The sequence below is a fragment of the Macrosteles quadrilineatus genome, unplaced genomic scaffold (genome assembly GCF_028750875.1).
Source record: "Macrosteles quadrilineatus isolate MER2022 unplaced genomic scaffold, UCM_ALF_1.0 Scaffold_5__1_contigs__length_97177068, whole genome shotgun sequence".
NCBI classification, from domain to species: domain Eukaryota; kingdom Metazoa; phylum Arthropoda; class Insecta; order Hemiptera; family Cicadellidae; genus Macrosteles; species Macrosteles quadrilineatus.
In genome coordinates this window covers 81271957-81287339 of record NW_026542598.1, presented here as the reverse complement: position 1 = coordinate 81287339, position 15383 = coordinate 81271957, and the positions used below count along the sequence as shown (strand labels likewise).

The 15383-nt window shown below is 33.0% G+C and overlaps 1 protein-coding gene across 14 annotated transcripts in view; it reads right to left on the bottom strand.

The window, feature by feature from the left end:
• LOC128996056 (C-Jun-amino-terminal kinase-interacting protein 4-like) overlaps positions 1-15383 on the bottom strand; it is a 63729-nt gene that overhangs the window by 30203 nt on the left and 18143 nt on the right. For 4 of the 14 annotated variants that reach the window (XM_054421193.1, XM_054421202.1, XM_054421199.1 and 1 more), the window contains exons 5-15: positions 14676-14836; positions 12742-12833; positions 10953-10988; positions 9401-9436; positions 7687-7704; positions 6958-7015; positions 5923-5979; positions 5359-5506; positions 4410-4490; positions 3716-3822; positions 2958-3140 (exon numbers count right to left, since the gene is read on the bottom strand). In XM_054421193.1, the coding sequence (XP_054277168.1) occupies positions 2958-3140; positions 3716-3822; positions 4410-4490; positions 5359-5506; positions 5923-5979; positions 6958-7015; positions 7687-7704; positions 9401-9436; positions 10953-10988; positions 12742-12833; positions 14676-14836 (977 nt within the window). The remainder of the gene's footprint in view (positions 1-2957; positions 3141-3715; positions 3823-4409; positions 4491-5358; positions 5507-5922; positions 5980-6957; positions 7016-7686; positions 7705-9400; positions 9437-10952; positions 10989-12741; positions 12834-14675; positions 14837-15383) is intronic. The other 10 variants (XM_054421196.1, XM_054421205.1, XM_054421200.1 and 7 more) reach the window with 8 other exon arrangements.

Below are 15383 nucleotides of genomic sequence, written 5' to 3'. Positions count from 1 at the left end.
AACGATTTGTCTGGTTTGGCAACACCCGGCGTTTTTTCAGGTTATTCCTCCGGGGTTGGTCATAGAGAATCCAAACTAACAATTTTATAAAGTTGTACAGCAAATTCAATGTAATAGTGTTGATGTTAAATTAAACTCTAATATTACATTCCAAACATTCCTATAAACGTGATGGGCCTATCAAACTAAAAGTATTTATTTATGTGTCTTATGTTAGGTGTATGTGCCGTGTGTGTAAACTAACAACGAAACTATACAAGTGGATTTAATATTTGTTCATGGACTGTGTACTTGTAAAAGGTGTAGCAATTTGACGATAAGTTACAATTTGGAACTGACGACAGGTAATGTGAAACCAATATTACAATATTACAGTTCTGGGGCTACTACAATGAATTTTAAACGTACCAATTCTTACTTTTATCAAACTATTATATACGTCGTTTTAGGTTTTCCTAGTTCTTTAAGTTATACAGTACCAAAGACAGCGCCTAAGAAGATTGTTTATTAGCACACATAACCAAGAACTAGAAGGAATAAAAATTAAATAATATAATTTATAAAGTAAAACTTTATTGCAGCATTTCTATATCATTGCACTTGCATCTACAAATTTTCACAAACTTAGGAATATAGAGAATAAGAGAATTAATGTAGCCTTCAATATTCTTGTCCTTCAACTTGACAAGAATTAATTTGATTTCCACTGCATAAACTATTTTACATCCAATGCCGTTCAATATTAAGGTACGTGTACTATAAAATTGTTTGTAAAATTCAATAGCTATAGTAAATAAAGCCAATCGATCCATCATACTGTATATTCTAAGACAATAAACAGATATTTTACTGAATAAGATGTAATCAATAAATAATATAATGATTCTATACATCTACAAATTGCACAAGTATTGAAATATGTAGTCTTATTCGTAAATATGAATCGACCATGGAATATTAAGTACTACAAAAAAATGGACTATAATGAAGGAAAAAAATAAGTAATAAAAGAGTCATTGACATTGAAAGGAAGATGTAATTTTTGCTACATTATATAGTTTAGAGAGAAAATTAGGCTAGTTAGAACTAGGTCAGGATTTTAAAAAAGGTTTAATTTTTATTTTAGTGGTATAAAAGTATGAAACTGCCAAGTGAAGTGTATTTAACTAATTATTTTACTTGTTTATATAATGTAACAAAAGGGTTATTGAAATTGTTTGTGTATTTAAGAATAACAAGTGTAGAGGAAATAAAATCTGGCACGCCATAAAATTAACTATATAAAAATGTCATCTCAAGATAAGAAAAAACACATCGAAGAAAATCTGTGGTCTACATTTTCTAGAAGGTAAGGTTTGTACTAAATAGACTATAGAAAAAAGTCGTTTGACCCATTTGGAGCATGTCGTAAGCCACCTATAATAACTACCCCCTCCCCCCCACCATCACCAGGTTGTGTGCATTAAAATAAGATTGCTACACAATTTTTCAATGTAGGTGCTGTAGCATACTTTGGTGTTTTATTATTACTTATTCATAAGTCAAACGTCTCCATAAATAGCAATAGAATGTCAAGTGCACACATCAGTTTAGAGTACTTCTTCAAGAAGAACTGGTAATATTGGATTTAACATTATTTCAAATTAAAGTATAGAGTACGTTCGTACATTTCTGACTGCGAGATTGATTCGGCATACCGTCAACTTTACGAGGCTAACTTAACTTAACTTTGAGGCTTTTTTTACGAGGTTAACTGTAAGAAAGTACCATGTGTTCCTAATTGTTTGCTTCAATAAATAGGTATTTTCATTCATTCATTCAAGTTTAAAACCATAGTAATACAAGTAGTTTTGTCTGGTACTTAGGACCGTAGACACGTGGTTGACAGGTAGTATGTTAACGAGATACTATACAGGATAGATTTAAGTCTGAGCTTCAAATCACGCTTCCACAACTTAAAATTACAACATTAAAACAGAGTCGAAAACCCATAAAATACGAATAAAGGTTAATAATAGTATATTTCATCACTAGGGCATAAAGTGACTCTTTTCGACCCGAGCTCTAGTTTTACGATCAAGGGAAGCCGAGGTCAGAAAATGAGTGAGGGTTGAAAAGACACTTTATGCCCGTGTGATGAACTATATTTTTTGTCATATTACATCATTAATTAACAAAATACGATAGAAAACAAAAATACATTTAATGTAAAGATAACCAAAACTACTTCCAGCTTATGTTCAATTCTGTAAATAAGCAGCTGTTTAGTAGGTGATCCGATCATTTAGTCTATTACGATTGTGTTACTGTACATTATACCATCGATATTTCGAACTATTGACAAGAATGCAACAATAAGCTAAAACCTAATAAATCAACCTATAAATATTTCCGATCCATGCGATTGTTACAATTGAAATTTACAACAGCTGATTTTTACTTCCTAGGGACTAAAAAGGATTTTTACTCCCTAGGGAGTAAAATTGCTACTTTAGGCCTGCAACACATGTACAAAAAACGGTTGTTTTTGCTGCAGTATGACGAAAAAAATATTGTATTGTCAGGTGATCCAGTTTTCTCCCACTACTATTTTCCAACCTACAGGTTAACTTCCAAGTTATTTTTACCCCAGTGATATAGAAGCTTATTTTAATTAACTCGTTGTTCAGCTGAAAAATGAACCTTTGTGTATAAAACAAGTGTTTTTGCTGAAAAAAGAAAGAAATTACTTTTTTTAAGTTTTTTTTTTTAGATTCGCTAGAAGCCAATGGTTGTCATTAAGATAAAACAAAACCACTTGACACTACTGCAGCTATTTGACTTTTTAATTGAACGTGATCCAAAGGCTAAATTGTTCAACAAAATTCACTAAATTGAACCAACACTACATATTTACAACAGTTAGATGAGAAGTATTCTACCGACCCAGAAGAAACAAAGATTTGACAACTACTCACATGTCCCCCGAGTCTATGAGATCGAGTCCTCGTTTGCGGTCGTTCATCGAGCGTTTACGCATAGTGTCCAACGCTGGACTGATGTGGTGGGTCGGTGCATTGTAATGAATGTTGCCATATGGAAGAGGCTTCCTCGGACCTGCAATGCCTCCTCGCTCGTTAGAGCTGAACAGATTGCTGAAACTGAACAACGCAAGAGTAAGCCGAGTGAACAAAGAGAATTTTCATTTAGTGGAAAGTGAAAATAACCAGTCGCTTTAATTTATCCTGTGCATTTTTTAATATAAGCTGGGAAGAACTTTGGGAACTTTGGGAAGTCGCTTTAATTTATCCTGTGCATTTTTTAATATAAGCTGGGACTTGGATGAAATGGCAGTGTTATGTGACTTTGCTTTAACCTTAGATTTTAAGTCCCAAAACCAAAATTTTCTGAGGTAAGCTACCTGAACTCTATATGTTAAATAAACCCGACACCCCGTTATACAAAATTTATGCAATTTACCAGCAACCTACAGAGTTCTCTTTCTCTCATTTAGTCTGTTTTCCTTATTTATAATTCATTTTGTCCCCAGACCTTTGCCATTTTTTGAAAGGAAACAGACTAAACCCGATTCGAAATATCCAACGTAAAAAAAGTAATTTAGTACTGGAATAATCTGGACAAAGTATTGTTAATATCAATTTGAATTAAGCTTCACTGTGATATATGATAATACTGATAATAGCTCATCCCCCATACTCCTTCCAAAAGTACTTACTATTTCCAGACACTCTGTTTGCTAGGCTTGTCCGTTCCCGGTTCACTGCGAGATGCTCGGATCATCTCTGTCCACCGTACCGCCTCCTGCAGCTCCATAAACCTCTCCTAAACAGAAAGATTGGTTGAATTTTCAATTGTCAATAAAAATTGGAAATGTTGAAAACTCTCCCTTGGGTTTACACACAACATTTTCTATGATCAGCGAATTTCTTAAAGCTTAAGATATTTAATGAACATGTTTCTGAGTTTGTTAATTCGTGGAGATGCTAATTGGGCACGGTCCAAACACCTTAGAACCATTGGAAGGCCACAGACAGACCAATGTAGATTCTGCAAAAACGAGGTGGAAATCTCCAAAACACTTGTGCTGGACTGTCCCTAAGAATGTTGAAATCCCTTAGAAGGCTGCAACTCAAACCTAAAGAGATGAGAGAAATGAGCGTCTCACAGCTATAAAAGCCTAGTGCTATCAGACTGAGCTGGGGTGCTATAAAAATCAACAGGTCGAAGTAGCTAAGGCTAGGACCCCAAATCCCCCACAAACAAATTTTATCAACAAGATTTTTCAATAAACAAACTATACGATACTATAATAAAAACACTATTTAATAGATGATAATTAAATTAGGTTGGTAAATCATGAGTACACTACTTAAGTATACTAATCAGCTGATTGTATAGCTTCAACTTACCTTGTATTGGTTCCGTTCCATCAACACCCGAGCCATTTCTACCCTTGTAAACCTCTTTCGCTGAGCCATCGGCACGTCCTCCTGTGGAATCATGGTTAATCAGTCGGGCTTGAAGAAGGATATTTAAATTGTGTAAATGACAAAAAGGAATGGGTGCAGTATTATTTTTTCTATAACAAGTATATACAATCAGTTGTTTTATTCTATCAACTTGTTAAAAAAAGTTGTATAAAGGCTATTTAATCCAGCAGAACTCACTTTAAGGACTCAATCAAGGTCTTTTTTTGATCGGGATTGATTAAAACAGGTTTATTTTGCTATTAAATTGATTTTTTTAAACTAAACTATATTTAACAATTTTTAAATATATTTTTATGGTTGTTTCTTTGATTTTTTTAAGTTATAAAATAAGAAATACCCTCGGCATTTGTTATATGTATAAAATGTAATAATATTACTGTACTGTATGTAATTATTTTTGTTTAGACATAAAAAATATCTTTGAAACTAAAATAAAATAAAAATAAACAATAAAATAACAAAAACGATATACGATTATTGGTTGAATTTTCTTTTTGTGGTTGCAGCTGATTTCATCAAGAAATAAAAACACAACAAGACATATTAAAAATATACTGTTCCTAGAAAGATACACGTGAGGTATCGTGGTTGTTCCGATCAGCATTAGAGTCCTCCCGGGTTAAAGAGGTGGTTATTAATAACTCTTTGGAATATCTATAGACTGATTTCACACACATTTCAAACTACAGTTGAAACTTCAGTTTTAATGTTACAGGCCCCTAGGGGGGTGAATTGGTGGAGGTAAAAAAATAAGGGAAGCCTGTGTAGTATTACAATATTCAAGGGATGTTTACAGTTTTTAATATTACTGTCGTTAAGTTATGTGGTGAACATTGTGTGTAATTCCATAAGATAACTTTATTTATACCTCATCATCGGATTTGTTTGATTTTGCCAATTTCTCAGCCTCTTCTTTTGTCTTCTTCAATTCTTCTTCCAACTCCGTAATCCTTTGTTTCAGTCTGGTCTTTAAGGTTTGTAATGATTTCAGTTCTTCTCTAAGTATTTCTTGTTCACTGTGAAACAAAATCACAACAATAACTTAACAGTTTTAGAAGTCAATCGTTTTGCAATAGTAAAATAAACCTTTCTTGCTTAAACTTCACCTCAATGAGATTAAAATATATTTAAAATAAATTGGTTATGACAGTCTTACCCCTGCATCTTATATATTTCCTGTTGTCCTAAAATGGTTCACCTGGTCTTGACACTTACAAAGCTACACAGATCACTCCATTCCACTCTTTTTGCATTTGCATTCAACTTAAAGTGTTTTTTACAAATTTATCAACAGATATAAAAACTCACTTTGATCAAAAAGCTACATGAAACGTTAAACATACTAGAACATTTTGAATCTATCATAATAATGGTATTTTTAGAAATATAAGATAGCGGCTTAATAATAAAAGCACAAAAACCAGACACTAACCTTGTTAATTCATCTAACTGGATTATCAGGTCGTCCTTAACAATGTTTAAGGCATTTCTGGAAAAAAGTAAGAGAAATATTACTACATACAAAAATACATACAGTAGACTCCCACTTATCCGGACTCCTCGGGACTGAGGCCAATTCGGAACGGGTTTTTGCGGTTAAACCGACGTCCCCAAAAACTCGTTAAAACAGACCGTTTACTGTGATATTTAAAAAAAATTTAGGAGAGCATTGTATTTAGACACGTAATCACTGGTCTCAAATCTTTCCCACGAGAACAGTCGTTTCAGTACCGCCCACTTCCTGCCGATCTAGTCCGGTTAAACCAATGCGCTGATAAAAATTGTCCGGTTAAAGAGATGTCATTTCTGCCGATTGTAATCCGGTTAAACCAATGTCCGGTTAAAAGGTGTCCGGATAAGAGGGAATCTACTGTACCAGTAAGTAGAACAGGAAATTGCTTTATTTCAAATTCAAAGCTATGATATCAAATAATACACAATTTTAACATTTGCTCAGAATCACTAGTAGCCTACTGTCAGTGCTAGCTTATTCTACAGTATGAATATATGTCTAAGAAAATTGTAAGAACTATAATAAAGCAAACATTTAAGGATTTAAGTACCTACCCTTAATGTATGGAAATTTAAATTTAATTGTTGAATATCTTAATTTTAAAACCCTAATTAGGAAATATATGTAAATGGGTATTTTCAGATCCCAATTTAAGAGTGTTGATGATTCAATTTTTGGTGTTGGGTTTTACTGAAAACCTAAATTCTACATTGCCTCTAGAAAATGTCTATGCAATTTTACTAAACCTGGCTTTGGAAACAAAATCAAAAGGGCAGGGACATTTTGGGGGTAAAATGCTTACTTAAACTAAGAATCGTTTAAGACTTTTGAGAGTTCCATAAAACTGTATATATTTTTCTTAAATGACTTCCATTAATTATAAATACACAAATGAAAGACGTATCACAATAAAGTCAATATTTAGAAAATGAAATAAATACTTAAATGACTTACTTGGTAGCAAGAAGCTCGTTGTTTTCCATGATGAGATTTTCAACCTCTTTTCCCATTCCTAGAAAATATTATTATTTTTCTTAGAAATCTACTATAGTGATAAAAAATATAAAATATTAAAAAAGTACTCATTCAATTTTGTAAGAAATAACCGTTTGGATTTTATTTTACTCACACATTTACATACTTCAAAAAAATGTGTTATAAAAGAAATGAGTTTTAACAATGTGCATACATGAGAATGAAAATGCACTCTTTTACTTTGAAAGCATCATTTTCATTTTACCTAAAATATCTATTGAAAACAAAAGCACAATTAGGTATCAATGTACACTATTTGTTTGTAAAACAATTTAATATAAAAAACAAATTTAACACGTTGAGACAGTGTTATGCATCAATTGAGAAAATATAAACTTATTAACAATAGACGAAGAAAATGTGACACATTTCAGCTAATGCAACTACACAACAAATTTTAAATGCTGGTACAAACTTTAAACAAACAAATCATTTCTTTAAAATACCAGCATTATGTTTTAATTTAGAAACAACCAAGTTTATATTGGGCTAATGTGTATCATATTAGATTAAACAAAGGCTACCAGTAAGTCTTTTGATTAATACTACAGCTCACAATAAGCCCACATTCCAAAAACTTAAACAAACTTAAAGCTAACGAAACAATTAAAAGTAAATGCAATGAATTGTGTTAGCAAAAAATCTTACCAAAGAAATTGTCGTTAACTGGAGAGGCGTGGCAAAGGCAGAAACAAAGAAAACACATGTTAATCAAGTGTTATAAAAAGCTGCAAATCTTTTTGTCAATAACATCAAGAATCACAAAAATACCATGCAATAAACAAAAGGGATACAGTGCCACTTTACTCGGGCAGCATGCCTTGAAACATGCCGAGGTCATCCAACCACCGACATGCCAGAGTTTAGGAAAAAATTACAAGGCTGGTTCTCAATATAATTTACAAATTATTGACTGTAGTACCTTAAAAAGGTAACATACATTGATATCTTCAATCCCCTGATAAACAGTTATGACTAGATTCAGAGATTCATTGTTTGTTTTGTATCTAAATAAAAAACATGTCGTTAGAAATACCACATTTAAAATACTGGGAGTCGAATAAGGTTTTAAACATTGAATTACGATTATTATTGAGATATTTATACCTGGCCAGACCAACAAAATAAAAAAAATCTGGAAACTGAACCAGATGTGCTGAATTTTACAACAAAATCCTTTTTTGTACTTGTTCTTTTTTTGGCAGGCTACATAATCATTTTTAAATGACAGTTAATTAAAAAAATGTTTTTAAATGTCCCTTGGCTTTTAATGTCCCCCTTTAAGTTGGCCTACTAACAAAGAAACTTATTTATAACAAAAAGTGACTTTACAATAAAAAATGTTGACAATCAAATATAAAAATGGAACAATGAATTTCTTAACCAGTCATCTACGATGAACAGTGGATCTTGACAACAAAGTGTGTTATCTATTTTGTCGTAGTCATTTAAATTTTGAAGGAAATAAAATATCAAACACAATTTTAAAAAAATTAAAATGTAACATCAGCAAAAACAAATAGTTGCATAGTCACACTCACAAAGAGGAAATTTTTTTAAATCTAGATTAAAATGCAACACAACATATTTAAAGTGAATGGTTAGATAAAAAACCTAAAATGGCAATGGAGAATAACGGTGAAATGTTTCTCAGTAAAATCTACCAACCATACATTATGAGTAAAAATGTTTGACTCAGAATGGTTATTGTGAAGAGTGGTGGAGTTTAAGCTACTTAAAAAGCAACAGTGTTTGAAAAGAAGAGAAAACTATGAAAGCAAAGTTTATTTTGTAATATAAATATATATGTTGATGAGATGAATTTTGTGTTAAAAGGGTAGGGGAAAAGTAAAACATGCAGTGTGAGTTTTTGGAATCTATGATACAAAAGGAAAGTCAAGAAAATTATAAAGTTTGTTGTATTGCGTAGTACCGTATCTGATCTGAGTTGCGTAGTACCGTGTTGTTTTATGTACCGTATCTGATTTAAATTATGAAAATATTAGATTGATAAATCTTGGATCTGAGCAAATAAAAACAAAAATGAAACTCTAAAATTAAAAAAATAATTATTTTTTTACATATTACAATGTATAAATCTTTGATTTTAGAATTATTCATTTAGTAACTCGACAATTTGTTAAAATAGATAGAATACTTTCAAATTAATTAGACAAAAGCAAAATCATTTTTGACAAATCAGATTTTAACAGGTCACAAAAAGAGCAATTTTGCTAAAGAAAACAGACAAAATATGCAAAAAAGACGTTGAAGAAACATAAATGCAATGATTGTTATGACAATGGCAATGTTCCGAATAACATGAATGATGATTTTCTGTAAACAAAGAAAAGCATCATACCCGTGGGTCTTTGTTCCGGCTCATCGTCACTATCTGCTGAAACATGCGAAAAAGAAAAATACTACAGGATCTAACATAGGTGCGGAAATAATACAAAATGTAACGTAAATAGAAAAGAAAGCCACTACACTAGCTAGAAAAATGATTGCTGCTTCAAGTATGTTCATAATTTATTTACAATCATCAATTTTAATATAGCACATCATCTGCAACAAAGAACGTAATATTTTCATTAAAGATTGGTCAGCTATTAATAAAACGTGAACGTGGTCAACCACACTAATACCAAAAGTAAACCAAAAGTACAAGTGTGGTCCTTAAATTTTCTTCCCGAATGAAGCAAAAGTCAAGTACCTATAGCTTCAGCTGTTTATGGAGCAATTGTTGCACTATTAGTGTTAGTGGGAGTTAAGGGATGTTGCTCTCGCGTCCAATACATATAATTTGGCGATTCAAGTGTGAATACTGGATAAAAATTTAGTTTTAAATAGGCTTCAAATTGGATTTAATATGAAGAGTTAGCTGATAAAGGGATAAGCTCAAAAGGATTATAACTCTATAATTTTAAATTTATTTGAAGTTTTTTTTTTGTGCCAGTAGATTAACTAATATTCTTGATATCTAATACCATGCTATGTAGTATAAACATAACTAAAAATCCAAATTATATAGGATCTAAATTTTAAACATCCAAAATATCTCCCATAATAGACACAAATCAAGAGTTTTCAAAATTTAAAAGAAAATTAAAAGAACACCTAGTTGAGAGAGCATTATACTCACTAGATGAGTTTTAAAATAACTAAAGGCCTTAAATTGAACATTTTCCTACAGAAATTACGGTGTTTTTAACATTATTGTACTTATTGACAGAAATTGTATTAGGTAGTTATAAGGATTTGTTTTAAGAAATGATGCATGTTCAATATACTAACGCTACAAAACAACGAATAAAGAATGTTGAATGTTTTAACTTTGACTTTGAACTATAGTACAACTATCCACCACTGTGGCGTAGTGTTGCGCTGTCCGCTGCAGCATGGCCTTTTTTTATAGTAGGGCCTTTCTCTAAGCCAGGATTTTGAGTTGTAGAATAAGGATAGCAGGTAACTTACCTTGAAGAAGTACAAGTAGGCTGTAGAACATACAGTAGAGACACTGAACAGACAATACTCTGTAAACTCTCTTCACTTAACAAAGTCCTCCAGGGAACGAATTATCGTGTGTCTCTTCTAAATGTTTTACGGCCACCTGTACTTTTTCAAGGTAGCTGAATCTGCCTTCTACAATTCAATATTATCAGCCAGTAAGTTAAGTTACAATTCGTTCGTTTTCGTACGTAAAAATCATAAAATAAATTTTTTTTTAATACAGAAAATATAATAGTTACAATTAATTGACGGCCTCATTGCGTTGTGCAAAATCAAATAGTTAAACAAAACTAAAATCAATCTGCAGAACACTATAGGTCAACTAGTTGGGTTGCGTGCAGCAGACTAAGTGAAATAAAATCACGTGCAGTACGGGAGTATGTACACTTTGATATACCAACCAGAAGATGCATATTCCCCGGGGTGCACCCAACTGCCTGCGTAAGAAAATGTGCATTTTACTATTGCGTATCTCATTAATATACAATCAGGCTGTGTCGGTTCAAGTCAATGGTGTACATTGTAAAAGTTTTACGGGTACAGTTCCACAGAGAACCTATGATGTATTATTTTTAATTTGATTTAACTATCGATTAAAATCTTTCGCTCAATGTTTGATTCTTTCTTATTGTTATGGACTTTTCAAGGAAAGGACCTCCGGTTACTCTTTTATGCTTAAGCGTATAGGTTAGATTTAGACAAGTCAGATTATATCAGTTTAGATTAGATAGATTAGATAGTTTGGATTAGTTTAGGTAATGATAAAGATAATTTCAAACCACTATTATTTACACAATTTGATTTTGTTATAAACTTGTGAAAAATAGAACACAAATACAAATTGACATATTTGTAGATTTATATCTTAAACAAATTACACAACATGTCAACTGAATTACACAAGCATAAATTTAACCAATACATAATCCAAACTGAACTGATGATAATGTCTCCACGGCCGCGGGAGCGATAGACAACAGTGACGTTTACAACTTTCGTGACCACGGGAGTCGATGATGATTCTACACGGCCGCGAGAGATGAACAGAGATTTGCCGCCATTGCGGAAGACAACGATGACGTTTCCTAGTTACAATTTATCATTGCTACATTAATTATTTCTTTACTTGAAAAATGCCCCATTTTCTCAAAATACTTTATGGAAGGACAAAGACAGGGGTTGGTGTAGTATAACCAATCGATTAGAACATTTGGTAAGACAATAAAATAAATAGGATTGGTATCGAGAATCAAACATTGATTTTTTAGGTATCGGTATTGGTATTGAGAATTGATAAATTTTGGTATTGACACATCACTACATATATCGATATTATATCGCATGAACGATGTACAATACAATACATATCAATCTAATATTTCATCCGATAATACATCGTAGGTTCTCTGTGAAACTGTACCCAATGAGATTGAACAATAACAACTTAGACATAATATATCATCATATCACAACATTCCTGGATACTGTAAGAAGTGGATTGTTTATTTAATTTAACATAAGTGATCAGCTGGTAATTCGTAGCTTTGTTACTGAGTGAAATCAGCTGTTAACATTTAACATTAACAAGTGTTTAAAATGTTTAATCCTCACTGTTGTTTCATACAAGAAAATAAAAACTATAGTCAGGGGTAGTTTTTATCAACCCTAGGGGTGTAGTTATTTGTGAACTAAGGCAAATAATTATTAAAATTACATAACAAATTGTAAACTGTCAAACAGTTTACCTAGGCAGTTTATGCTAATAGCGCTGGTAAGGGATGAAATTACTGTAGTTCTTGAAACTGGCAATGAACTATTAACTATGAATTGAATTCAATATTTTAAACTACAATTTGTATCCTGATTTTTCAGGCCATGCCTATTTCTTAACATCATTATCTGGATGGATTAAGCTCAACTTATTTAAGTTCTTTTTTCCCTATATATTGGTGTAAAAGAAAATGAAATTTTACAGCAGAACCCTCTACCAGAGGCTAAAATTAAACTAGGTTCTTTGATACCCCAACTGGAATTTTTGATCATGGAATTTAAATCTCAAGTTCCTTCCATAGCAAACACTATTATTAGCCTACTACTTGGAACTCAGATATAATCATCTGTACCCATTGCAATGACTACTGACGTTGTCCCTCATGGTAAACTAAGTTCCCACCCTCGCCCCTGACATACCTGTGATGTCCGCTCCCTCGTCCATCTCACCCAGGGCCTCTGCGTCTTGGAAGCTGAGCTCCTGGTAGAGGGTGTTGCCACTCCGCGTTTCTCTGTAACATTTATGACGTAATTTGTAGCACAGATTGAGTGCAGTTTAACATTTTTCATATGGCGTTTTCAAATCTATTTTTGCGGAGAACATGTTTTGAACCCATCAGGTGTTCAACAATTGTATCTTGGCTTAGTTGGTATTGTAGCCGCAGCATTGATTAGTCGTAAAATACATTCACATTGATTTTGACACAAAAATTGTATACTTATCACAGACGAACCTAACCAAGAAACGTTTTAACCGTGGTGAGTCTGAGGCTCAGTTGGTTGTGGGACAGACCCATGGCAGCAATTGTGGGGTTGATCCTGGTGCCAGCCACTCCATGTTGTCAGTACAGTTCAACTCTAGTACTGTATAGGACTTACCCCTTATTATGCTTTACATGTTCCATGTACAAGCCTTAGGAGGCCTGTGTGGACAAGCAAATGCAAGGTTAAACGTGGGAGGGGAAAAAGCTAGTGTGACAAAGCAAAAAAAAATTGGACGGAAAACTTTAATTAAAAACATTCAATTTTTAAAATATCAGCCGCTTGTTCCAATATACAAGTCTGTACATCACATCTTCACACGGTAAAAAACTATTGTTTCAATGCATTATTGCAGATATTTTCCAAAAACTAGTTTTAAGGATGTTTTGGGGTTTCAAATCAGATAGAAAGTACTTAAAAACATGATTAGTAAGTATTCAAACCCAGCCAAAGCTGGAAATCACAAAAAACTACACAGAGAACGTTTAAGTAGTCAAAACAAGAAAACAACAGTTAGGCCTAGTAAAAATAGACAGTAGAGGAATGGACATGTCTGCACAAGACAGTGGCTCAAGCGAAAGGAATAAACAACTGATACTGTTTAAGTTACATGGACAAACCAATGGTGTCTGAAGCAATGTGATCAAAACTAGCTAATAAACTCCAAGACACAACGACCGAGTTCCTGTGTTCAATGAATAAGACAAAAGAATGAAAAATTTCATAAACATTTAAAACAAATCATATTTGATCTGTAACCCTCAATAATATACTTGGTGAACGAATGAAAAGTTGACATACATTTTTTTAGCACTGCTATGGAAGATTCTAAATAGTTCTAAATATTACGAAAAAACAATTTTCTAGCTAACAAAATATAAAACATTTTATATGGCAAAATTTGTTCCTAGTAACTTTACTTGCAATTCTGTGACGTCAGGTCTAAAATAGTAACAGCTTTCATTATTATTACTTAGACGTTGGTAAATTTATCTTATCAATTAGGTAAGGCTTCGAATTAGAAATGATATCTATGAATCACTACAATATAAAAACGTTGGATATCTTGTAAGCTACAGTTTGATGACTAACATGTCGGCTACAGATATTACATATAAATATTTGTTGTGGTTAAAAGGGGATTTTGTTCTATTTACAATTTCAATAAAGGTTGATTTGAATCTGACGAGTTTTAAAATCCAGTTTTCACAGTCTATTCACAAACAATACTTACTATTTATAATCTATCTACTTTTAAGGGCTTCTGTAACTCGAGGTCCTGGGTTCAAGTCCTATCAGTCACCAATGACTGGCTTTACCTACGTGATCATGCCATGACTATTCAGGCCTAGTCCTAAGCACCAAATCAGTCAATCCAAAACGTAAGAGGAGTGAGCTGGTGCTGGTCTAGTGGTAAAGCACTATTTGGTCTCTGAGGTTACAGGATCAAATCTCTCCATTCAACAATGGATTTAACTACGTGACGTAACTACCCTTTGGCTTTAACTAATGTTGAAAAACTATTCTTGGTTGGAGCCTAGCCCTCGTATGTAGAATGACACAAACAAATTGAAAACTAAATTGTTTCTTGCCGTTTGGTATGAGAGCGGCCGACGGGGGTGGTAACGGCAGGAGGAGGGGCTGGTGCGTCTTCGGACAGGTCCTGTATTGGACTGCCATCCTTAGACACAGGACTGAGTGTCTCGGACCATCCCTTCTCCGACACATGCATGGACGGCTCCTCATCCATCTCCTGTGAACAAATAGGCCATATGAGAGCTCATGGTCAAGAATTACTACTCATAAGTGTACACTCTGAATATTATAGATGAATAGTGTTAGACAAGTAGGCTACTTGAAAACTGTAAATAGTGTATTAGTGATAGTCAAGAATCTCGATCCATAAGTATGATCCTGCTGTAGCAAAATATTTGTTCCAATAAAAAATATCAAAATTACTGTCCACAGTGTAATACACAAGTGCACATAGCACATGGGTATTATGTATTTAAGTATTTATGCATTATAGCACACACAATAGCACATAGTCTCAAATTTGATTTTTTCCTTAGCTTTGCTATTGTAGTGTGACACTAAACTATGGTACACAAGTTGTCCTTTTAATTTGGTTAGAAAGTTAGTGTTTTTAACAGAAATTGATAATTTATATCTTAGTCGGTGGCTTCATTCAAATTAAGCTCCAGGGTGGCCACCAGCTCCCTGGGAAAATTCACACATTTCTCCTGGTTAAATTCTTGGTCTACATTTCCAGTACCCAATCACAAGAAGTCTGAAGTTCC